Source organism: Podarcis pityusensis (assembly GCF_964106645.2).
Source record: "Podarcis pityusensis genome assembly, chromosome: 1".
Taxonomy (NCBI): Eukaryota; Metazoa; Chordata; class Lepidosauria; order Squamata; family Lacertidae; genus Podarcis; species Podarcis pityusensis.
Window position 1 is genome coordinate 89,115,452 of NC_138028.1, and position 25,123 is coordinate 89,140,574.

General features: G+C 43.1%; 1 protein-coding gene across 16 annotated transcripts in view; it reads left to right on the forward strand.

Annotated features, from left to right (window-relative positions):
- The window catches only part of BIN1 (bridging integrator 1), a 116,277-nt gene that overhangs the window by 34,059 nt on the left and 57,095 nt on the right, over positions 1-25,123 (forward strand). For all 16 annotated transcript variants that reach the window (XM_081007180.1, XM_081007171.1, XM_081007179.1 and 13 more), the window contains exons 2-4: positions 14,548-14,628; positions 23,228-23,282; positions 24,476-24,570. In XM_081007180.1, coding sequence (XP_080863306.1) covers positions 14,548-14,628; positions 23,228-23,282; positions 24,476-24,570 — 231 coding nt within the window. The remainder of the gene's footprint in view (positions 1-14,547; positions 14,629-23,227; positions 23,283-24,475; positions 24,571-25,123) is intronic.

Here is a 25,123-nt window from a genome sequence, read left to right on the forward strand (position 1 = left end):
GTAAATGCCCCAATACGTGTACCTTGAGGACAGAGATAGTCTAATGGACGCTTGTAATCTCACAGTCTAACAAAAACAGTTTTATATTATGAACATTCAAAATGCTATGTTGAGCTCTTCCTGCCCCTTATGTAAGAAACTGAAGCACAGCTAAGGACATTTTGTGCTGTCAGATGATGTCCATCAAGGTAATGCAGCATCTCCAGCTTATAACATTATGTTAGACTTTTGGGAGAAGAGTCTAAACTCATTTGAGGGCAATGTAATTCAGCATCTCTGTTTCTTTAGTCTTCCTGGCAAATTTGTGAGCCGAAATTCTTCATCCAGCATGCTTTTGATTATGCTGTTTAGTTCTGATGTCAATTTATATAGTGCCCCAAAATACAAATGTATAAGTTTGTAATGGTCTCATGTAGGTGAAAACTTGAAGAACTGATTGATTGTCCTAGCTTGCTGTTACTGTAGTTCTGGGCATTTCCTAGAACCACATCAGGAAGTGCTGTCATCCCTCTTAATCCAAAACAAGACCTGGATGTATTTGTGATACCTCTCTAAATCCAGAATAGAGGTCATAACATATTTTGGCATGTTACCAATGAGTTGCCAAAGAAAAAAAAAGAAAAAAAAGGGCTTCCTTGTTCAAGGAGGCTGAATTCAGACATGACAAAATAGGTGTTGCCATGATGACGACCAGGCATGATCTTTGGCCTAACACACTTCTTTCTTAGTTTCCTATGAATGGAGGAGAGAAGGTTAGAAGCATTTACTTTGAATTAGTATCAAATCATAGTTTTTAATTGCTTCCAAATACAGCAAACTGTGGTTTGCCCCCAAACCAGGCTCAAACTGTAGCTTCAGATCCTGATTTGTGGGCAAACCATGCTTCAAGCAAATTGTGATTTGCTGCATTCAGACACAGTGGCCAGCTATGGTTTGTTCTAACCATGGTTTGCCTATAGTCTAGGATCATCAGCTACAGTTTAAGGAAAAAACTGGATATCAAAACTAATTTCAAACTATAACTGTAGTTTGTTGTTTTCTGACGTAAAGACAACCTATGACTTGCGGCTAACTCAAAGTGAGGGCTTTAAAGCTCCCCTCCTATGTAGAGGAAGGTAAGGAAGGAGTGTGCAAGACTGAGGCTTATGCCTGCTTATCTTCATAATCGTTTTAATCCTGCCATTTACTCATGTTTGCTGTATTCCTCCTGAAGATTCACACTGAGGTTTTTAGTGATAACATTGTACTGTTCCTTTGTGGGTGAGGATAGATCGCAGCTAATCTCTAATATTTCAAAGAAGTTATTTTCTTGTCTCCCTCTCAAGTAAGTTAGACAGATCAGGACAACCTTTTCCCCTCCACTTTCACACATGCTTTTGAATCCATGCCTTTGAGGTTCATGTTTCTTTAGAAGATCCATATTATGAGAAGTTCATGAAGCTCTTCAGCTTTTTCGTCTACCTCTTCTGTTGTATGAATTAAATTAATTGTTTCTCTGTTGTTTCTCTGACATGCCTTTTTTAAACAACAACAACAGCAGCAAACCCAAATGACTATGTCCAATGCGGTGGCAGAGATAAAGAGAAACTATACTGGGGATTTCTCAACAGAGCTCCTATTGAGTTGCAGCGGCAAAAGCTTTCCATTGTGTCTTGCTCCAGTCCATCCGGCAATGACAGCTCTTGTCCACTTGCATGTAATATATTCAGCATCTGTCGCCACCCTTCGAACCCAGAACTGAGCAAACAAGGCTTCATGTCCAAGCTTGGTAATCGAGCCCTTTCCCAGTGTTGTCAAAAATAAAACCTGCTGATCTTTAAATCAGATCTCTGTTATCCGAGAGCACAAAATATTTATGGAGAGTAGAAGTGAGTGAATCTGTAACTGGGCCTGCAGGAAGAAGGCAGGAAATGGAGAGATGCTGGATTTGCAACATGCTTCTTTAGGGTTCGTAGCAAGAATGGTAAATGTTGAAAACACTGATTTGGAAGGGTGTGCATGTGTGTGTCCACCCTTTCACAAAATCCATTCAACTTATTGCAGGAAGGAGCTCTGGTGATCATCAAAGGGATGTGTGGGGTGAAGATGGTTTGCCTGGCCGGGTCCCTGGCAATCCTCATAAGGATGTGGCAGGGCCAAGCATCTTTGTACTGGTGCATTCTTTTGAGAATCACTGGGAAAATGGGAGGGGGATGGCCCCCTTCTTGAAAGTATTGGAGGGGGCCCTGGCCCCCATGACCCTCCATAGTTGGTGCCCCTATATGTTACTATGTTATGTACTTTTGTGTTTTTATATTGTAAACTGCCCTCACATAGCAGATCTCATTAGGATGCAGCTATAGCTAAATGTTTAATGGGTACCTGTAAGGATGAAGAATGCAGTGACGCTTTGCTTTAATTGCTGGCAAACACAATGTGTGTCAATAAAAATTCACTCGTTTCATGAAAGAAATCAAGTTGTAGTTTACAGGCATGTGTTTGAGATGCTTGTTTATGTAATGCTTGCTTAAGGTGGGAGATGTGTACCAAAGTGAAAAATTGTAACAATGGGAATAAATTAACAACAACAACAATGATAATGATAATGATAATGATAATAATAATAATAATAATAATAATAATAATAATAATAATAATATTTATACCCTGCCCATGTGGCTGGGTTGCCCCAGACACTCTGGGTGGCTACCAACACATATAAAAACATATTTTTCAGGTGACACTAGGTAAGCTCGAATCCTTCTCTCTGTCTCTTAAGAATTAGGCCCTGAAAGCAATGTTGCTACACCTCTGGGTAGAGGGTGGTATATAAATTCAACTAATAATAATAATAATAATAATAATAATACTGATTGGGGAATTGTGCTTTTTGGATACCCCCCCCAACCAGGAGTATACTTGGCAGCTGGTAATCAAGATTATTCTCCAGAAGAGGACCTGCATGTTGAGCATGTGAGAAAACTGAATAGGAAGCACCAGAAACCGCTCTGTAATCCTCTTCTGTCAATTCCCTCCAAAGTTAAAAACTATAATTAGATGCAACGTGAACAGCCCTAGTAACTGAGGCTTCCCTGAGAGACTGACATTGGTTCAGGGAAATGTCAATGCCTAATTTAGAAAACCAATTTGACACAAGATCACAGGCTTAAAACAGCCTTTTTCTTTTTTGCTTACTGCCTTTACCATTCTTATGGCCAGTGTTGGAAAAATAAGGCATTTTCTCCAGTAATCAGGAACAAGCCTATTTTAGTGGTCACTGGCAAAAAGGAGAAACTTACTAGGGTTCCTAATAAGACAGAAAACTGATAAGGATTCTGGAACTGAAATTCTTCTTACCAAGAAACTTCACTTAAGTCGAAACTTCCGTTAACATTCTAAATCTGGTATTCAGTATTCATTAAGAAACAGAAGAGACCTCAGGTTATTTCATGTGGGCCTTACTGCATGTCTGCCAGTCTCAATCCCCCCCACCTCCCAATGAAAGGGCTTGCAAAACTGCTCTTTTTAAAGAAAATTTTTTGGATAAAGAAGTGAAGAAGTGGGTGCCTCCCACTGGCTTAGCTCCTCCACCCACTGCCAGTATGCTCCTTGTAACACATTGCCCAGTGAGAATGTGGCCCTTGATAGAAAACGTTTTCCTACTTTTGTAAACCTGTGGCTGTACGTAATCACATCATTCTGTCTTCTTGGCACTTAAATATTGAAACATGGTTTTCTCTCCTTTCCCTATTTACAGCTTGTTGTTTCTATCTCCTTCAAAAAGTTTTATATTTTTACATGGTTCTTGCTTCTGAATTTTGAACAGCCCTTAGTTGGGAAATTCAGGTTATAGAACACTTGACCATTGATAGCGAGTAGCTCCTGCTTGCACAGTGTAGATACAACAATGCATTTTAATTAGAACAAATTGTTTGAGTCGTATCAATCTGTGACTGCGTGATCAGATTTCATTTTTACCTAACTAGGAAATTACTCGTGTACTGTTGACCAGTCCCAATTTGAAACTGAGTAATTCATGGATTTATATTGAGTAGGTTTAGAAGAATAGTGACCATGTGGCTTAACTTCAGCTCTAGTACATGAGATGTTAGCTGTACTTGGATGACTGAGAAAGCACACAATCTGCTTTAATAAAAAGGCCCTTAAGCCTAATAGGTTCTCTTTGTGCAGCTGCATATTTGCTCATTCAAGATTAGCCATCCTTTGCTTTAATGTGATGTGTGAGCCCAGGCCATTATATGTCTGAGCAACAGGGACTTCCAGAGAGACATGATCATTATACGGTTGGGCATCTGAATTGGTGGGGAAATTGCACCTTTTCAAAATAAATAGCTGGACTGTATCATTTACTAAGTGGCGGCAGGCTGCAATGCAAGAAGATGCGTTATCCCTTTGCTCCGGTGTGGCTTTGAGTGGGATTCACCTGTCAAGTTCAGTCAGCACAAGGCCTGCATGAGAGCTCCCACTTGCACAGCAGGACTTTCCCCCTCCTCTTCATGCCCCCTGAAATTGAGTTGGGGGGTCAGAAAAACCCCACCCCCCAAATAGTGGGATGGGTGGGGGGGTGTTATTTCAACTGGCAAGCTGCAATGTTTTTGCACCAATGGGGCATTCGCCATAGCACAATGTTGAATCTCACCATCTGTCTCCTGGGATGGGGGCGGCTGCAGCCCTAGACATTGTGGTGGTCACCCTCTGAAGGAATCCCTGTATTTTGTAGGTAAAGGAAGGGCAAGGTAGGCGGGTGAAACGAAGGGGCTAATTGCCTGTCTGACCTAATGTTCTTTCCGTGCCACTTTCCGAGCTAGCTTGATGCTGTGGCATGACCTAAAGGCCACTTGAAGCTTTTCTCCTGCTGTCAGATAAAATTTGCTTTACCAGAAAACTACACAAGATGAATTGAGGCCTTTATGAAGGTGAAAGGTGCACTGTTGGACAGGGTTGGCTTCATATCTTATGACAGAGCCCTCTGCTTGTGCTGAAGCAGCTCAGAAAAAGACGGCAGCTATTCCTATCTAAAACACACACCTGCTGGTTCAAAAGCTGTGAAAGATACTGTCTGAAAATGTAGTTCAGAAGAGATTTGTCATGCTCAGATTGATTTTTTTCTCTTCAAAAAACTAGGGCAGGGTTACAAATCACAATGAGGCTGTGTTCAGATGGCACTTTATTCCATCTTCCCAATGTTGCCTTTTCCTGATATTTTTCATGCTTTATGCCATCTTTCATGCAACGTAAAAGCCACTTCCAGAAATCTAGTCGATGAGTACTGCTCATTTCCGTGATACTTGCTTTCAGAAAGAATTCGCTTGCAGTCCTGTTAACCAGGAAAATTTGTGGGAGTTTTACACTGTAATTTCCCCACTGGTTTTCTTGGACCATGCATGTGACCAAGTTGGGTAGTATTCTTGCATACAGTTCTTTTCCATCATGCGCATGGGGGATGAGTTGGGAAACAGAAACACACATGCCATAAAAGGTGGCAACTGTCCCATGATGTCCATTGTGTCACACTGCAGGTGTGAATGAAATTTGGTACTACATGGCTATGCACTGATGAAAAAGCCACAGTCCCACAGCACAACAGGCAATGTAATGTACAAGGAACATTAGAAACTGGAACAGAAGTGCTAGCATCATAACCAGGAAGAGGCATGCAATAATCTCCATGTCTGAGTGCACCCTGAGTCTTGTGGAATCTTTCAAAAGGCCAGTTGATCCTCTCCTTTCTGCGGGTTTAGTCTTTGTGACAAAGGAAGCTGTTCTGAAAGTCCCACCACTGGGTAGGTAGATAGTTGCTGCCAAAGCTTATGCCACAACAAATCCATTAGTCTTTAGTGTTACTGTCCACAAGATGCTCGTTGCAACATCCTAAGATAATCATCTCTCTGAGGCCCTACCAGGAAAAAAGGCGGGGTATAAACAACAACAACATATTTTGAGTTTGGGGCCTTGATGTTACTGCGGTAATCTCAATTCCAGAAAATTATTGTTTGCTCAAAATACAGCTAACAAGCACTCCTTTGTAAGATAAGACAAGCAAAATATTTATACCATCAATATGGTTAGAAATGGCTGCCATCCCCGCATTGTATCTTTGTAACAGAAGATATTCTCAGACGATACAATGGTTTATTATTTTGAGTCAGGAAAATAAATTAAAATAAAACTTCAGTCTAGCTTCTTAGCTTTTTAAGGGTGAAATTATTCAAGGTGTGTGCTCATATTAAGTATTTCCTCACTTGAAGAATTCTGTGCCACATTTTCTTAAAATATATTTTTTATCCCAGAAGTAGATGCAGAAGGCCAGAAGATCCTGTTACTCCATTCCACAAACCCTCTAACTCAATATCGATAGCCTGAACAGATGTTCAATCTGGATGAAATAAATGTGTGTATGTGTGTGTGTGTGTGTGTGTGTAACAGAATAACAACAACAACAACAACAACAACAACAACTATATTATATCCAAAGTTCACAGGGTGGTTTACGGTATAAAAATAAAAAATACATAACATAATAACAACCCCCCTAACATCCCAAACACATTTAAAAAGCCATAGGTCTGGGCAAATAATGTTTTCACGGGCTGCCTAAATATATATAATGAAGGCGCCAGGCAAGCCTCCTGGGGGGCGGGGAGGGGGAGAGTATTCCACAAGCGGGGAGCCATGGCAGAAAAGGTCCATTCTTGCGCTGCCACTCTCCAGACCTCTCATGGAGGAGGCACACAAAGATGAGCAACAGGTGACGATTTCAGGTTCCGGTTCTGTTCATATGGGGAGAGGTGGTTCTTGAGGTATGGCAGCACTGGCGGAGGAAGAGGAGTGCGGGGGGAGCGCACCGCTCCCGGCAGTGCGATCCTGGCAGGGTGCCATTGCGGCTGCCCTCCGCCCGTGCTGGGTGCCCCACCCCCACAGATGGCGTGCCCCGCCTCCAGGACATGCACCAGCCCCGCCCCGTCTGCTCTCCTCCCCCCGGTGCCGGAGCATGAAGCTCCACCACTGTATGGCAGTCCTGAGCCATTTAAGGCTTCATAGGTGAAAACCATCACTTTGAATTGGGCTCGGAAACAAATTAAAGCAGTCCAGTTGGGCCAGGATTGGTGTAATATGTTAAAACCATCTTACCCCAGTGAGCAACCTGGTCACTGAATTCTGCGCTAGTTGAAGTTTCTGAACATTCTGATCCCTGTGCATTCACCTAAATGTGGATAAAGCTTATGGGGGAATCTTGCTTGCATAGATAGGACCCTAGATATATTTCAGTAGACCCAAGTAGGCTCTCTTCTGATGTTCTAGGTCAGGGGTTGGAGCAAGCCACCATATTGTGATTCCCTTCTCCCATATGAATTTCCTTTATGTCTCTTGAATGTCTGTGAAGATGCCGGTGTCTTGCATGTCTTGAGCCTATTGATTAATTTGCTGTCTTGGTCTCTCTTAATTATTTGCATCGGTGGAATTTCTGTTCAGCTTCTTACGCTATGGATGTTGGTTTTAGACCATGAGCATCCTGGGTAAAACAAAACACTACAAAAAAACTGGCCTATGGAAGTCTCTGCCAAAACCCATATTGAAAATTCTAGGATGTTCCAGGATATTGGAGGCGAAAAGTCATATCCTGCTAATAGATTTCCATATCTGCAAAAGGGGTATAACATTATTTTTCATACTGCATGTGTGATATGGGGGCAATTGCTGGCTCTGTGTTGTATTGCTGATCTCTGGGTGTTAAAACTGCCAGCAGTTCTCTGGGTAAATGGAAGGTACCAGGAGGAATGTGGCAGAAGCAAGGAGCTGTTGGTTATTCAACAGTTTAAATGCAACCAGATCATTGGTTCAGCCTCCCATGTGTTTTCCCCTCCCTTTCCCTTTCCTCCTCCTCCTCCAACCATACAACTAATTCTTGCCATTGTGAGCTGATCCTGGGTGCTACATTGACTTCTGCTAGGTTCTTTCCATCAACTGTCTTTGGGCAAATCTGCTCCATTTATAGCTGCAAAGAGCCTGAAGTTTCAATCCTAACCAACTTTATCTGGCTTTGCAATGATCCGACAGATTAAGCGCGATGGCGTTACGCAGGGGGAGGATGGGGGAGAGCGGAGCGCCAATAGCTGCCTGCGAACGGTCTAATCTGACACCACTTGCACTTACTTCTCCAGGGGATGGATGTCATCCTATGAGCTCACAGTTCATTAGTGGCCAAAACGGACACACATAACTGATGTTGCTTGCGTTCTTTGCCATCTGCTGCTTCAGCAAAAGGTTTTGTACCAAAGCATTTCTCTCGAGGATCTGTCTGGATCTGATTTGGACACACTTGGGTGGGAAGGTCAGTTGAAGTCTTCCACTTCATCTTGGGTTTGGTCCTGTTCCAATTCCCAGGGGTTGGGTGCTGCCTCTTGTCAACAGCCAACACCACCTCCCTGTTTGCTGTGGTGTACACACGGCAAACACCCCTTCCCTCCCTCTGAATGGCAATTTCTCCTGATGCTGGAGCCAAATATCTGCTGCATCACCTGCCTCTCCAAGAGGAGCCCCTTACAGAGATTTTGAATTCTATCTGAATTTTTTTAGGAGCAGATCCTGCATAGAAAGCCCTTCCACATACAAAATATGGCAATGGCCTGAAGTGGGATGGTTTGTAATATAAGGCAGCCCTCCCCAATCTGATGCCCTCTAGATGTTATACGATTCTAACTCTGACTACCCCTGATCATTGGCCATGCTAGCTGTGGTTAGTGAGAAATAACTGTAAGGCACCAGATTGGGGGAGGCTGATATAAGGCGTTGACCATCATCACAGAGGCACAGGGTTTGGAATAGTACCTTCCAGTTGCTGGAAATCCCTGAGATTAAGAGCCATTTAACTGTGCCCCCCCTCCCAATAATTCAAGGCTTTTCAGGGCTTTTGCACATCATGCATGCCTATAAGCAGCACTTTATACATTCTGATCTACACACTCTTACGGTGGACTCTCCTTTTAAGAATCTGGTAACATATAAAGCCTGAATTCTGTCTCTTAGAAAGTCAACAGTTGCAAGAAGTGGTATAGCCTGTGCGGTTTTCAGACAGCATTCAAAATTCACCAGGTGCATTTTGCACCTGGCTATCAGCCACTTGTAACCAAGTGAAGATGCCCAGGTGCCAGGATGATGCCTGACCTCTCCATCTTCTGAAGGTGTGTGCCTGGGGATCCTTGGATCTTGACTGTTTTCCCACACTAGCAACACATCCTGAAGAATCCTATCCATCATATTGTATCCGCACAAAGAGAATGAATTCAAGGAACCAAAAAGTTGTATTGAAAAATAAGTATTTCAAGCCACCTGGCCCAAAAATGGCAACTAGGCATTCTTTCTGGGTAACCTTAACTCTGGTATAAGGAGCCATTTGGTGCCTAGCTTATATATTGGAGTTTCTAACACTGTTTTCGAATATGACTAAAATAAGTATTTATTTCAGATTTATCCCACCCTTCCTCCAAGAAGTTCAGGGCACCTTACTTACCTTATTTACTCAAATCTAATGGCCACCATTTTTTGGGGACAAAATTACATTGTGAAAATTAAGGTGCACATTAGATTTGATGGCACATTTACATTCCCCAGCAAATACTCTTTTTGGTTTCAAGGTTCTGAAAATTGAGGTGCACATTAGATTCAATGGTGCATTAGACTCAAGTAAATATGGTGGTTCTCTCAACCCTCTTTTTATCCTCTGTCTCATCCTCCACTGCCTGTTTCAACAACCCTGTGAGGTAGGTTAGAGAGCAAGGTCATCTGTTTAGCTTCATGGCTGAGTAGGAATTTGAATCCAAATCACCATGGTCCTAGTTGTTTTGGAGTGTAGAGAAGTTACACTCAGTATTTGGTTAAAGCTGGCTGAACCCAGTCCTGAAGTTTTGTAAATGATAGTTTCTTGGGACAGGAGGTTGGTAACTATTGTGAATTTGCAGCAGGCAGAGAAATTTAACCCTTTCCTCTTTTCTGCACTTGCTCCTCAGAAACTGCTATTTTGCATTAGGAGGAAGTTTCCCATGGGAATGCCAAAGAGCACGATTTGCAGAAATGATTTTAGTTAGGGGCATGGCAGGGGAGGAAAAGGTTAATTTCCTTCTTCCCCACTTGCTGTGAGTCCAATTTTCATTATTTTTTTAAAAAAAACCGTCCATTTTTTAAAACAGAAAGATCAATTTCATATTTTATCTCATTTGGCCCTCTGAGTTGAACCATTGCAAACTGAAAACTGAACTATTAAAAATACATAGTAATTAATTAATCAGACTTCTTGGGAACTATAGCTTCACATAAATTTTGAGCTCGTACACATGTGTACACATGTGTAGACAGACCTTCAGCAGACAGTTCCATGCCTGTTTTTATGGCCACATTTTCTACATTTGTTGATTGTTCTGTGTCACCTTTGAGCTTTTGTAACATTCTGAGTTCTTATCTTTGTTAAATGACCCTTTCCCCAGTTTAGAATTGATCATTTTACCTGTGCGTCAGCCTATGTTTTTTCAAATGCCTCTTTGTATTAGCTATTCCCTTGTTCTAATTGAGGATGGTAGCTGGGAGCCAAAGAAGTGTGCAACTCCTTCTGTGTTCTCAAAGAAGACTCTGCATTAGGGTTTTCCAAACTGCTGCCTAGAAGGACAATGGCACAAAGCTTAAAAATCTTTTAAAAACACATTCTATTTCCTTTCAGCTTTGCCATTTACTCTTACACTTTCTGTATTTAGTGTGAAACTATAAATATGACCACCTCAATATTTTGAAAGAGCTACCAGAATTTGCTCTTGGAGTTTGATTTTACTGTCTCTCACTGCGATAGCTATTGGAACACGGAGCTCTCTAGACCCCTTATCCAGAGTTGTGCATTTCCTAGAAAGGATTGAAATTTTGTGATTTGGCTTTTCAAATGCATTCTGGAATAATAGGTGAAGACACACACACTTAACTATCCCTATTCTTCCCTCCTCTGCTCCCTCTTTGCAAACTGTAAATTTTGTCAAGTAATGCTGTATTGCTATGAGAAAATTGATTTAAGGGCTCTTTAAATATGTGCGGATAAACCTTAATCTTCTCAGCCTAATCAGGGGATGTGTGGAGCAAATGAAAAATGACTTGGCAGATTGATCCTGCATAGTGCTGAGTTCACCTGCCTGGCTGTTTGCAACCTTGGTGAAGGTTGCAAGCAATTGTGATGGATAGAAGTGATGTGTGTGTGTGTGTGTGTGTGTGTGAGAGAGAGAGAGAGAGAGAGAGAGAGAGAGCGCACAGCATGAATTGTTACCCTCCAATAGGTAGCAGGATATTAAAAAAGGAGTAGCAGACAATTGTGTACCCTTGATTTCTTATGCATGGTATGCATGCAAAATGCAGCTTTAACAATGCTGTCTCAGGAATAGTCTTCAAAATGTGCAGTTTGCATTCTGTTTATTATTTATTAGACTGCTTTTTAAAGCGAATTTGCTTCTCAAAGTGGTTTACAAACATGTGCAAATACAAATCCATAAAATCTAACAGCAAAACCAGCTAAAACAGTTGAAATGACAGATTCCAACCAACGAAATAACCCATTTAGCTTGGAATAATGGCATCTGATAGCTTAGATTAGCCCCCAAAGGGCAGTATGAAGGAAAAAAAGGGGTCTGTAAGGCCTTGAGCAGGAGAACTTCCTCCCCTAACCCCAAAAGGCTAGGTGGATTTATAACAGGCGTGGTGGAAACACAAGTTGGTGGCCAAGTTCGTATCACATTCCCTGCTAACATAGCCTTCTGTGTTTCCAGACTGGTTGAGTTCGGAGAGCTCCAATTTCTGCAGAGGATGTTGCTTAGCTAGCCACCCACTCAGTGATTAAATACTGGTCTTCAGTGATGTTTTTGCACACTTGGACAGAATGATACTCTGAAACCTGAGTGCTTTGTGATGCATGTTGCAATGCTACAGAGAATCAGCTGTCTATACGTGTGTGCATGTATGACTAAATTCAAAATGACAGTGTGAAATGAACGGGAATCTTGGATCTCTTTCTAAATTCAGTGCTTGTATACTAGGGATTCTTAGAGTTTGAAGTAGGTATCTCTAAGCAGGGCCTAAATACCATATTTTTCTCTCTATAAGACGCACCAGACCACAAGATGCATGTAGTTTTTGGAGGAGGAAAACAAGAAAAAAAATGTTCTGAATCTCAGAAGCCAGAACAGCAAGAGGAATTGCTGCGCAGTGAAAGCAGCAATCCCTCTTGCTGTTCTGGCTTCTGGGATAGCTGCGCAGCCTGCATTCGCTCCATAAGACGCACACACATTTCCCCTTACTTTTTAGGAGGGAAAAAGGAGTCTTATAGAGCAAAAAATACGTTGGTTGATATGTGGGTTGTGTCTTGAGCTCTGTCATGCCAACAAACAAGGAGGTAGCCACCATCTTCTGTATTTGTTATCAGTGTTGGGTGAATGAGGAGGTTCTTTATATACTGATACCCCACTTTCCCCTCCAGGAATGCTTCACACACACACACACACGGATAGTTTCTAAACAGCAGGAATACTAATGCACCCCAAGGAGAATGGCTGCACTCAGATGATACTCTGAAGTCTGAGCCGTAGTGCGGAGGACTGGCAACGACTCCCCCCTTCCTCTGCATGCAATTGGAAGAGATTAGAAACTTCTATGTTTGGTTAACAGGAAGCCATAGTTTGTTGGTACTTCAGAAAGTTGCAAACTATAGTTTCCCCTGCAAACCAGGAAGCTTTGATGGATCAGTTGAACGTATCCATGTAGTTTTAAATGACTACTAGTCATGATGGCTATAAACTACCTCCAGGATCACAAGCAGCATGCCTCTGAATAGCCAGTTGCTGTAGAGCAGCAAGAGAGGACTGTTGTCAGTATGTCCTGCTTATGGGCCTTCCACAGGCATCTGGTTGGCAAGCTGTTGGAAACAGAATACCAGACTAGAGAGGCCTTGTGTGTGATCTTGCTGGATTCTTCAAACTTTCTTCTCTCCATAGGTCAGTTGCAAATATTATGTGCCATACATTATTGCCCATACCAGTTCCCTCATGGCCATTGCCCATACCAGTTCCCTCATGAGTGGAACTTCATGATTTCATGCATGAGCTGCATGTAAAATATTTTACATTCACATCTGAAACAGCCCTAAGTGTGAAGCAGCCCTAAGCATGATTTGTGGCAGCTGAAGCTGTCTACATACATTACTGTTTGTGTCCTTTGCTGCTCCCCCCCCCCTTCAGTCACTCAAGCTGAACAGCCTTGGGTTAGCTGTGTGGGCAACTCCACTTTCAGCGACCCACTTGAATCAAGAGTGTTAAAAGGGAAGGGCTGATAAATAAAGTGTCTTGATTAAGATTTACTCCGCCTGGAATGGTGGGTGAACTTGATTGTTAAAAAGGACTCTTGGTACTAAGAGAAGCCTGGCTGGTTGCCATGGTTATTCCAAGCCTTCCTGGTGGCAGAATGATAACAACAGGACTCTCTCCCAAGCTAGTTCCAGTTCTGGCTGAAACTCTTAATATATATATATATATTAATCTGAAGATAACATTTATGCCTCCAGCATATGAATTTTCCTCTTTCACAAAATAGTTTATTTGTGAGAGGAGATTAACTGAAGTTTCTCTTGGGGGACCTGCACAGTGGTTTATATTGTCTGTTCAGCAGATTTTTCAGTACCACTCTTCTCCAGCCAAGGGCTGGACAAATAAGTTTTGCATGAGAAATATAGTCTGTGAGTCATCCGAACCCCCTTCCGTTTCTATGTTGCATTTCCAAAGAGTTGGTAAACTGGTCTGCAGTGCAAAATTAAGTAGATGAAGTGCAACGCTATAGTTTTGTATTTAGTACCACTTTATTAGCTGAAATTTTCTAACTATTAAACATTGACTTTGTGATGCAGGAGAGAAAACCACAGAGAAAACTACTGATGTTAGGAAGCTGCCTTATATCAAGACTGACCACTGGTCTATCTTGTCCATAGGGTGGCCATTTATGCATCACCAAACAAGGAGGGTGCTTGTTTGCATATAATTTGCATATGCTTATATGCAAATTCAGAAAACGTTCCTATAATTGATATAGAAATGCAATACATTTCATCATAATGAGAGGGACTGATCTGTGTGACAGCTCAGCTTGCTGTTCAGTGCTGTTGAGGGGCAAAGGCAAGGTTTCTGCTGTCCAAGGTCCAATCTCCCTTCTAATGGTTCATTTTCCTTTAAAGCCCTTCAAACTGGAGGACTATTCACAGTAAAGTAAGACATGCAGTCACTCTGTTCATTCAGTACTGTCTTCTGCAACGGGCAGTGGCCATCCAAATTCTCCAAGCAGAGGGGTTTTCCTGCAGTGTTTCCTGAGATCTTTAAAAGCGGCATTCCCAGTGTTTGAACCTGCCCCCTGTTCTCTGCCACTCAGTAAAGCTGAAACTGTGACCCCCTCCTCTCGAATTGTCTTTTATTGGTTACAAATGTTCAAATTTTGTGACTTCAATACCCTTCTCTGTTCTCTTTTTCTGTGCATGTGCAGGTCCTTCAGAAACTTGGCAAAGCTGATGAAACAAAAGACGAGCAATTTGAACAGTGTGTGCATAACTTCAACAAGCAACTGGTAAGCAACTTTAAATATACGAACAGTCAGTCTTGATCATTCCTTAACCCTTGATGAGTGTATCCTTGAAAGGGTTTCACATACTATGGGCGGACTCATAGTTGGAACTGAGGCTGGGTGAGAATGATACCAGTAGGAGGAAGACATATTAACATAACTTCAAATTTCACCATATTCTTACATTATACTTTTAAGCCAGTACTACTAATCTTTTTTATGAAATGGGACCCCATCTTACAGCCTCCATATTTAACCATGAAGGGAAATATATGGAATTTCATCCAGGCTGGCAAAGGAGAGATGGTGTGATCTGTTTCTCCTTCACCAACTAACTTGGCTTCGGTGCTAACAATTGGTGGAAGAAAGGGGCCTTCCTCCATGAACAGCATGGAAATGCAACAGACTGGCTATTGGCCAAGATGCAACAGACTCTTCTGTCCCTCCTTCACCATGAAGCTGTTAGCAATCTCCTTCAGTGGGGTTGCACAAGCACTTCTGAGCTGGCTTTGCACAATGGCAGAGAACACAAATAGCAAAGAAACAACAGTAAACAGATCCTTGTGGCTTTGTCTGAGGTGGTTTGGCCACTGTGAGGAAAAAGCTGCTGGACTAGATGGACCTTTGGTCAAATCCATTGGGATTTTTTTGTTTTTTTTGTTATGTGTGTGCAGCATGCAAATGTAAAATGTAAAAATGCCCTGAAAATGATTAAAAAACCCCCAAAGCTAAAGCTAAAACCAGCCTCTTTCAGAACCTATAAGTTCATGTAGAGAGGCAGCTTGGAAATGTTGAGCAAAACAATTTGTGTGTGTGTGTGTGTGTGGTGAGGAAGGCTTCAGCAAAGGCCTCCCTTGACTCAAAATAGCAGCCTCCCAAGGCTATCCTGTATTGTCTAACTCATTGAGGATATAATATGATGATGATTTAAATGTTGGGACTTTATTCAGTGCATTTGCCTGGAATGTTTAATTTGCCTCACAATGTCCTGAAATGTCAGGCAACCGTGGGAGGGGGGTTGACCTTGTTGTTTGCAAGGCTTTTTCAAGTAGATGAAGACTTCAGTACTAAAGTGCCACATGCTGTGTGAATATGCAGCCACTGTGGTTATTATAAACCTTATGAACAAATGTTGACAAAGCAGCAGGGACGTTGCAGTACAGACAAGTAATGTGAATCTGGCAGGTGCCTGCTGTTATATCTCCCAAACTTGTTTCATGCAGTACTTGCAATAGTATTTTTTTTTTTTTTTAAAAATCCTGCTTTTCAGTATTTAGGTCTCAAAACAGCATACAATGACAAAAATATACAAAATTTTAAAATCAACATTAAACCCCCAAAATGTAAAGCCTCAGAAATTTAAAAACATCTGAAGTGTAAATGCATATAATCACAATCAAAGAAGCAATCATGTTACAAAGGCCTCCTGAAATAAGATGGTTTAAACAAAGTTCCAGAAACTCAACAGTGCTTATCCATCATGACCTGAAAGCATGACTTCTTACTGCCATGAGTCATTCTTCTGGTCCATGGGGGACCATTAACAGTGCTTCCCAGATGATCTCAACAATCGACTTGGAAAATACATGGTGAGGAGGTCCTTAAGGTGTCCTTAACCATAGACCATAGACTAAGTCAATGGTTTTCAGCCAGTGTGCAATGGCACCCTGAGGTGCCTTGCATGATGGTCAGGGTGCTGTGGGCAACACTGGCCTCTGTTCCTCTTTCCTTCCCTCCCTTCCTCTGATGCCCTCTTGCATCTCGGGCCTCCCAAAGGCTTGCACAGCTGTTTGTTGCAGCATCCCTGGCTACAAGCTCCTCAGGTGAATGGTGCCTCTGGGACTGGCCAGCGGGTGCTTTCCAGGTCCCTGTGGGGCAGTGTGAGTAGGCATCTCTCTTTGGGGTGAGGTGGGGTGGGGAAGCTCAAGAGATTAGGGATGGCACCTGCAGCTGCCCAGAGGACTCCGAAAGAGAGGGGAGATGAGAGGAGGCTGAGGGAACACTCCCCAAGGGGAGGGTGTTTGAAAAGGGGTGAGGGATTATTGGCTTTGCAGGCAAGGGTGGCATAACTGGACTCTTGAGCCCCACAGGGGTGCCACAGAAAGAATGAAGTTGGTCAAGGGAGCCACGGCCCCAAAAAGATTGAAAACCTCTGGACTAAGTTATTCAGGGCTTTGTACACTAGTACTAGAATTTGGCTTGGTGGCAAATAGGAAGCCACTGCAGGTATTTTAACACACGTATAGTATGTTGGCAGTAGCTTCTTCTCATCATCAGTCTAGCTGCAGCTTCCAGACTAGACCCAAGGGCCCACTTCCATAAAGAGGATGTTTTAGTAATTCAGTCTTGAGGGTAATAATTTTCATGAGCCCTATGGAGACCTTTTGGCAGGGCTGGTCAGATGGGAAGGAAGAATAGTATGTGAGTTGGGAAACCAATTCTGGGGAGGGGCCCAGCAGCTTGCCAGGAGGAAGTTCAGTGACAGTGGATGTCCTGAGTGCCGAGAGAAAGGTTTTTGAACCAGGCTCTGCCCCAATCTCTTGCTAGCAAAGTGCTTCCCCCCTAGGTCAGACAGTGAACTCGCACTATTGACTTTGTCTTACTAGGATGTGATGCTGATTGTGGTGGCATGAGCAGACCCACAAGCATGCCTCCTTGCCCGTTCTCACAGCTCAGGATGGGATTTCTGTGGATGATTGTGCCTGCCCTCCTCTTCAGAAGGGTAGCTCAGGGGGCATGTCAAGTCTTGAGACAATGTCTTTGCTTACACCTAACCATGTATCCTAGAGCTTTGCAATAATCTGCTAAGTGTGTACCTTCCAACTTGATATATGTTTAGGTCATGTAGCAAATTCTGGAATAAAACCAAGTGGAGAGTCTGAGTATTACGTCCGCAAGTGGGAGCCAGGACAGTCATGGAGGTGTTAGCTGGGAGAGGAACTGTATTTATTGCATGATGGGTAGGAAACGCAAGAACTCTGAAACATGAGCACTTCCATTTTGATGTGCAGCAAATTAGTAAGAACACCACTAAATATATTGTTCTAAACTGATGGTGTGGACAAGGTTCTGAATGAATAGGAAAAAAATGTCAGCTTCCCTCTGGTGCCAAATAGCAGTTTTTCCAGTGATTATTTGTATGTTTTAAACATATTTTATATATGTATATAGTTTTAGTTCTATTAACGGTTGCTTGTTTTTTAATTATTATTTTTTTTTTTAGTGATTCTTGTTTTTATTTGTAAGCTGCATTGAGTACCATCAGGGGGAAAAAAGCTGGAGTATAAAAAACAAACAACCAAACAACAAGGGCTTTTGTTGATGCTGCTACTGCCCTACATTCCCAACTGTGGTCAGACCACATGTGGCTACCCAATCCTCCTTCTCCCTCTCCTCTACATGTGAAAAGGGGCACAATTCCCACGCCACAAATGGATCTTTGTGGATAATTTTTTGCTTGATTGCCCAGGTCTCTGTATTTTCCTCTGCTAGTATAAGTATAAAATAGCCCAGTATATGTTCATTGTTCATCAAGCCAGTTGCTTACACTTAGGATGGTATAAGCAGCAGTCTATTTCCACAACCGTGGAATTATAGTTGGGGCAACTAGAGCACCAAAGAAAGCTGATCCGGTGCAGCTAAAGAGCCTTCTGTATTCAAGCTGGTATCCCAGGAAGGATGGAAATGGCTTCTGGGCATCCACTGCAAAATGGACCGATTGTTTGCTGTGTTCCTGTGAAGACAGGCAGCTGTCTTTGATTTGCCCTGGGCTGAGAGTCTCTTTTTGTTACAGTCCATGCAGGCACATGGTCTGCTGCGAAAGTGGAAGAGATATAAACTTAGCTGTCTCTCTCATTGCACAGCGCTGTCATCTTTTTCTTTTTCCTGAATGGGGAGGGAAGGGGGGGAATCTTGTTCTAAATACCTTGTATGTCCATTCAGAGAACGACAAGCGTGCTTCCTTTTTACTCTGCGAATGGCACGAGATCTCCCTCCCTCTTTGCTTAGAGGCTGACTTTGCTACGTGACACACAAGCCGAACATGACTTGTTTTTTGGCAGCGGTGCTAACATTCCGGTGGTCTCAGGCCCCTCTGGAGTTTGACGAGCAGCACAACTGGGGATGGTCAGGAGGAGGAGGATTCTTCCTCCTAGGATGATCTGCATTCAGTTATTGTCCTTTGTGCTACTTCCATCAGAATGAGCTGCTGTACAATAACCTGCAGATAGCTGCATGCTTCCTCTCGCCATTAGAAACCCCACCCCCAGAGCAAAAGGTGTATAAATACATTTTATTAAGACCCAGCTGAAATGTCACAGAGTAGTGAGCTAGCTTCTGAGCCTCTCAGAACTTGTCTTCAGAGAAATGATTTTCAGTAAAATGGTAAAAATGGGGGCACGGGAGGAGAAAAGATGTTTCAGAGCAGGATTTTTAAAAAAGACCCACGGTCAGCAGTGTAAACAGAGTAGACAGAATATAGACTTCAGAAGACTAGATCAAGACTAGGTGCAGAGCACATTTTGGGTTGTGCCAAGGGCTACAGGGAAAAAGAAGCAAGAACTGTTTTTCAGAAAACATAATAAAGGTAAAGGTAAAGGGACCCCTGACCATTAGGTCCAGTTGTGACCGACTCTCGGGTTGGAGCGCTTATCTCGCTTTATTGGCTGAGGGAGCCGGCATACAGCTTCCGGGTCATGTGGCCAGCATGACTAAGCCGCTTCTGGTGAACCAGAGCAGCACACGAAATGCCGTTTACCTTCCCGCCAGAGTGGTACCTATTTATCTACTTGTAATTGAGGTGCTTTTGAACTGCTAGGTTGGCAGGAGCAGGAACCGAGCAACGGGAGCTCACCCTGTTGCGGGGATTCAAACCACTGACCTTCTGATCAGCAAGTCCTAGGCTTTGTGGTTTAACCCACAGCGCCACCCGCGTCCCTTAGAAAACATAATAGCCAGTAGCTATTTGCATCTACCTGTTGCTCTTTTATAAAATTCTTGATTAATGTTCATCTGTTGTATCCAAATTGATGCAATGAAACATGAATAGTTAAGCCAAAAGAGCAGAAAACAAGCTGTTCCAAGTACAAAATATTCCCAAGCTGAAGTTGACAATCCATGGGCAATATTGGCTCCTCCTTATGCATTGTGGGGTGATCTAGTTTTCTATGCAACTGTGACACTGACCCACTTGCAATTGCTTGCTCAGATGTGATTGGCTCTTGATAGCTTACATAGCGTTATAGTGGCAAAAAGTATTTGCTGTAACGGCCAATTAATACTGTTGTGTACGTATCTAGAGTTCCTCACATCTATTAGGAACATAGATCGGTATTACTGGTTCACAGTGATATCCCTGTATTGAAGGGAGATGGGGGACACTGCATCTTGAGGCTGAGAGAGTGGCTTTTAAATTCATTGCTCAAAGGCAAGCTTTGAACCAAGGGCCTTCTGCTTCACAATTCATTTTCTTCAGCTATGGCACCAAATTGGTTTTCAGTTCAAAGCTCGCCTTGGGCACAAGCTTAGTAGTCACATGAAAGCTGCTACTACCTCAGCCCCATTAGCATTATGGTAAAAGCATGTACCTTAAGGAAAGCTTGCTCTTCAGCCTCCCCAGATGTTGACCTACTGCATTCCTTCAGCTTTGCATGCAAAAGATCCCAGGTTTCATTCTGGGATCCAAGAAAGCTATTTTAAGATATATTCAATGTAAGATACCAGCATCTGATATGAAAGCAGCTGAAAGAGATGTGGATTGCCATAACTCAAGTGGTAGAGCATCTGCTTTGAATACAGAAGGTCCCAGGATTAATCACCAGCATCTCCAGGCAGGGCTGGGAGATGAACCCTTGTCTGAATCTTTGAGAGCCACTTCCAGTCAGTGTAGACCAGGGTTTCCCAAACATGGGTCTCCAGCTGTTTCTGGACTACAGTCCCCATCATCCCTAGCTAGCAGGACCATTGGTCAGGGATGATGGGAACTGTAGTCCAAAAACAGCTGGAGACCCAAGTTTGGGAAACCCTAGTGTAAACAATGTTGACCTAGAGGAACCAATGGTCTGACTTTGAATAAAGTAGCTTCCTATGTAGCTCATAGGGTGGGTGGTGACCAGGAGCAAGAATTTTCATCTGTGACACACTGATTGTAGAATTCCCTCCAACAAACTGGCTTGGTGTCTGCTTTGCTATCTCTTAGGGACCAGACTTGTAACTATTATGTTCTTCATCAATTCCGGTAGTTTTATTGCATAGCCTACTCTTTCCTTTCAAGAGAGCGTGTGTTTTGCATTTGTTAAGTTTGCACTGACTTTTTAAATTCTCACTGCAGACTTCTCGGGGGTGTATATTATTAAGAGTGGCACATAATGTTTATGTGTTATAGTGCTTGCAAATGGATGCTTATCAAGAACTGATCCTGGTTTCGTGCATGGCAGCTGCTGATGTGACGAGCAGTTTTCTCATGCCTCTTTCTCTTACACCTGGAGCTGCTTGAAGGCTCTGCTTGTCCAGGGAGGCAGCCTTGATCTGCTGGCAGGGAACAGGTGGGCTGCATATGCAGACATTCCTTGCTTGTGGGAGTGGTTGGCAGGGAAAGCATCAATGCTAAAAATAATTCCCAGCATGTTCTTTTGACTTACAGAGAGAGTTGTGGTTGAGTACAGAGCACCAGTTAGGGTCTTCTGTGAGAGGGAGGAATGCTAGAAATGATGTTGGGCATGGACTTGTTCTGTTGGTTAGAGAAATGAGAATATGGTTACAGCCTACTTTGGTCAAAGCAATAGCTCATCTGCTCTCCATAGGTCAACCTTTCCCAACATGGTATCTCCAGAGTTTTGGATGAAAACTTCCATCTTTCCTAACCAGTGGCCATGCCGGATGGGGCTGATGTGAGCCATAGTCCAGAATGTTTGGAAGGTACCAGGTTGGGGAAGGCAGTTTCTTTCTCCACCCCCCCTTCTAACTTTCTAATTTTGTGGTACTCATTTAGCCTCAGAGACATTTGGGTGTGCAGGAATAATGAGCCTCTCTTGTGATTGAAGGGTGAAAAAGGGTTCCTTAAAGCAGCAAAGTTGCTAGCTGAAAATGTTCGTGTCAACTGTCTAAATAGCAAATCTGTTCTTGGGAATCAACTGTGAGCTGCTGGGACTGATTAAACAACCTTATCCATCCTGCTCCTTTCCTTTTACTGTAAACACTGGGTTGGAGCACTAGCCAAGTTGTGATGTTTCCTCTATGTCAGTCTGTGATGGGTGAATAATGAATGATGCTGCCGTTATTCATTCCCTGTGAGGACTTTGAGGATGTGTTGGGATTTGCTATGAAATGACAGCTAGCAATCTGAACAGGTGAACGATGTAACTGTGCAAGAGACAGGCAGTTGTGCCATTAAATGGGGCAGGATATGGGGGCAGCCATCCAGGCAGGGCCCCATTCCGCAGAATGAGCAGGAGGGACCCTCAGTACATGACTTTCTCACTTATTTCAAAATAAGTGAAATAACATACAATGCCATCCAAACAACCGGTAAGTCTGGAGTCTAAATTTAGTTTAAGATTACTTAACTGCACTACTTGAAAGAGGAGAATAATAGTAGGAAACGCCTCCTCAAAGCTTAGTAGCACCTGAGGCAGATGTTCTGTGAGTTTGCTCTCTTTAAAGCCCCCTTTACTGAGATGAAAGAAAAATTGAAATGCAATATTATGTATGAGTCTACTGTCAGACCATGGCACCCCCCACCCTTTCCTTGCATCCTCCTTTTGGAAGATCTGCAGCTGCTTTTGTGGTAGCAGAAAATCCTGCTCAACCATTTGTTAAATATAGCTGTGAAAGGGCAACCAGCACATGGTTATCCTCTATCCTTTGTGTTCTTTGGAAATAAGTTATAAAGACAGAACCATTGGGAGAGGAGAGGTTCTGCCATATCTGAAAGGTGTTGGAAATGCTGGTCAAGTCTGAGAATCAAAGCTGGAAAAGGATCCCTCCCAAGAAGGAGTTGCACTTCAGCATCAAACTGGAGGCCCTACTTTGGCTGCCAAGTACTTGGTGGTGTTTGTAGTTGATGAAATTAAGGTTGTTGTTCTTGTTTGCCTTTCTCTGAAGTAGACTGTTGAAATAAGGGAACACTCTCTGATTAATAAAATGACATCATAAAAAGTCCTTAACCTGGCACATAAGTGAAGGCTTTGTTTGGGGATAGTGTTCCATAAATGGAGCACCACCACTAAGAAGGCCCTCTCTCTGTTTGCCACTCCCATGGTGAAAGCATAGTGAAAGGTTGATCCTAGAGATTAGGCAGGTTCACAGGGGAGAAGGCTGTTCTTCTAAGCATCCTGATCTTTGCAGCAGGGTTGGTGAATCTGTGGGCCTTCACTTGTTGTACTACAAATCCCACAACCCCTGACCGTTGACCATGCTGCTTGGGGCTGACAAGAGTTGGAGTCCAATAACATCTGGAGGACCACAGGTTCCCCACCCTGTCTTAAGAGCTTGAAAGATCAACACCAGCACTTTTGATTAATTGTGCCTGGAAACAAACTGTTGCCTTTTATTTTATTTTGCTGTTGTGTAGCCTACTTACTGGTTCCATTTTCTGTCTTTTCAGACAGAGGGAAGCAAGCTGCAGAAGGATCTCCGGACATACCTGGCTTCAGTAAAAGGTAACACCAGGAAAAATTGCTGTGATGTCACTCTCCCCACAGAAGACAATTCTAGAAATGCTCTCAGGGCTTGTGTATGTTTTATTCTTTGTGTCAAGAGTGGGCGGCATGGTGGGGCGATGCCACAGAGCTGCCCTCCCACAACAGCGGAGTCACTGCTACTTACCTGGACGGTTCTGGGATGGGGCAAGCTGGAAGTGAGGTCAGGGCTGTATGGGTGCACCAGAGGGAGCACTGGATTAGGCTATGCCACTGTGCCCACATAGTCCCAACCACACCATGGCATTGACCCCTCCCTACCCTGCTCAGGTAAGCAGCAGTGTTCTGCCCCACCACACTGGGCACTCCAGTATACCAGCCAAGAGGCACTGTCTGCATTAACTAGAGAAAACTACACATACAGAACTAAGCAGTTACAGGAACTTTCAGTGCAGGACAGCAAATATCTGTCAGGGGCAGCTGCTACTTTGTTCTAATGTAGCATGGAAAGTTCTCATCCCCTGGGTGCATGCCACAAAAACACAATGTTCAGACAAGACTGCTAGCTACCAAGGGATTTGCTCTCTGTGGCCTTTGATATGATCAGTAACCGGTAAGTGGCATCTTCTATAAGATGCACTTATTCCTTTGATGCAGGATGGAGTTTAGACAAACAATCGAAATGGGAAGCTTATCTTCTCAGTTGGTCCCTCTCTCCCCTTTCTCTTTCTAATATTTTTGTTTATATATAGGATCTCTCAATATGCTTTCTATGGTTATAGAGAGGGGAGAAGGGAGAGAAAGAGAAATCCAGTCCATTTTACAAATTGACTAAGTAAATACTTAAATGTAAACACAAACCCTATCCCACCTATCTATCTATGTTCAGATCTAAAAATCGGCCACTTCCAAAAGTATTGGTTTACACATTTTTGAAACAAAAAATTATACTTCTCTCTTGGATGCCTGCACTAGAGGAATATATGTTATATATCTAATGGCTCTTGGTGTATGTGTGTGTGTGTTGCCTCTGTGTTATATGCCCTGCTTTGCTTGCCTTGGAAACAATTCTCTTAAAGAATTGTCATGGGTTTGGGATAAGGCCTTGGTCAATAAGGAAGATTCATTTCCCCTGTTTGCTTTTTGGGTTGGGTACTTGATGGGATGCTACTGTGTTATTCAAAATTTGGAGTCTCTTTTTTTCTATCTCCAAGCAATGCACGAAGCCTCCAAGAAACTGACAGAGTGTTTGCAAGAAGTGTATGAGCCAGATTGGCCGGGAAGAGATGATACTAACAAAATATCAGAGGTGAGGTTCTGTTCCATTAGCATCACTTATGTATTATGATCTGCATTCCCTCATTCATTCATAGGGACCATAGCTGTTGAACTGATTTTGGGGTTATAGCACAGTGACCTGGTTTTGGACAACATCACTGTATCTATCAATGCATGTATCCCAGCCAATGCAGCAAAATGTGATACCTGTGGATAGCTCAGTCGGTAGACTAAGGGACAATCTCAGGGTTGTGGGTTTGAGCCCCACATTGGGCAAACGATTCCTGCATTGTAAGGGGTCGGACTGGATGACCCTCGTGGTCCCTTCCAACTCTACAATTCTATGATTCTAGGAATAAATCTGCTGAAGCCTCTGGCATGCACACTGCCCCTTACCCCATCTCCAGTGTGGTCCCAAGGAACTTGTTGGAGGCATCCTGTGTAGAGGAGTGGTCGGTGAGGAGGCACTCCTGCCATTGTGCCTACACAGTATCAACCTCTTCACCACATCTCCCTCCCGATAAGCAGCAGGAACTCTGCTGCTGGGAGGCTAGGTGTGCAGTAGCAGCCCTCGCCACTGACTG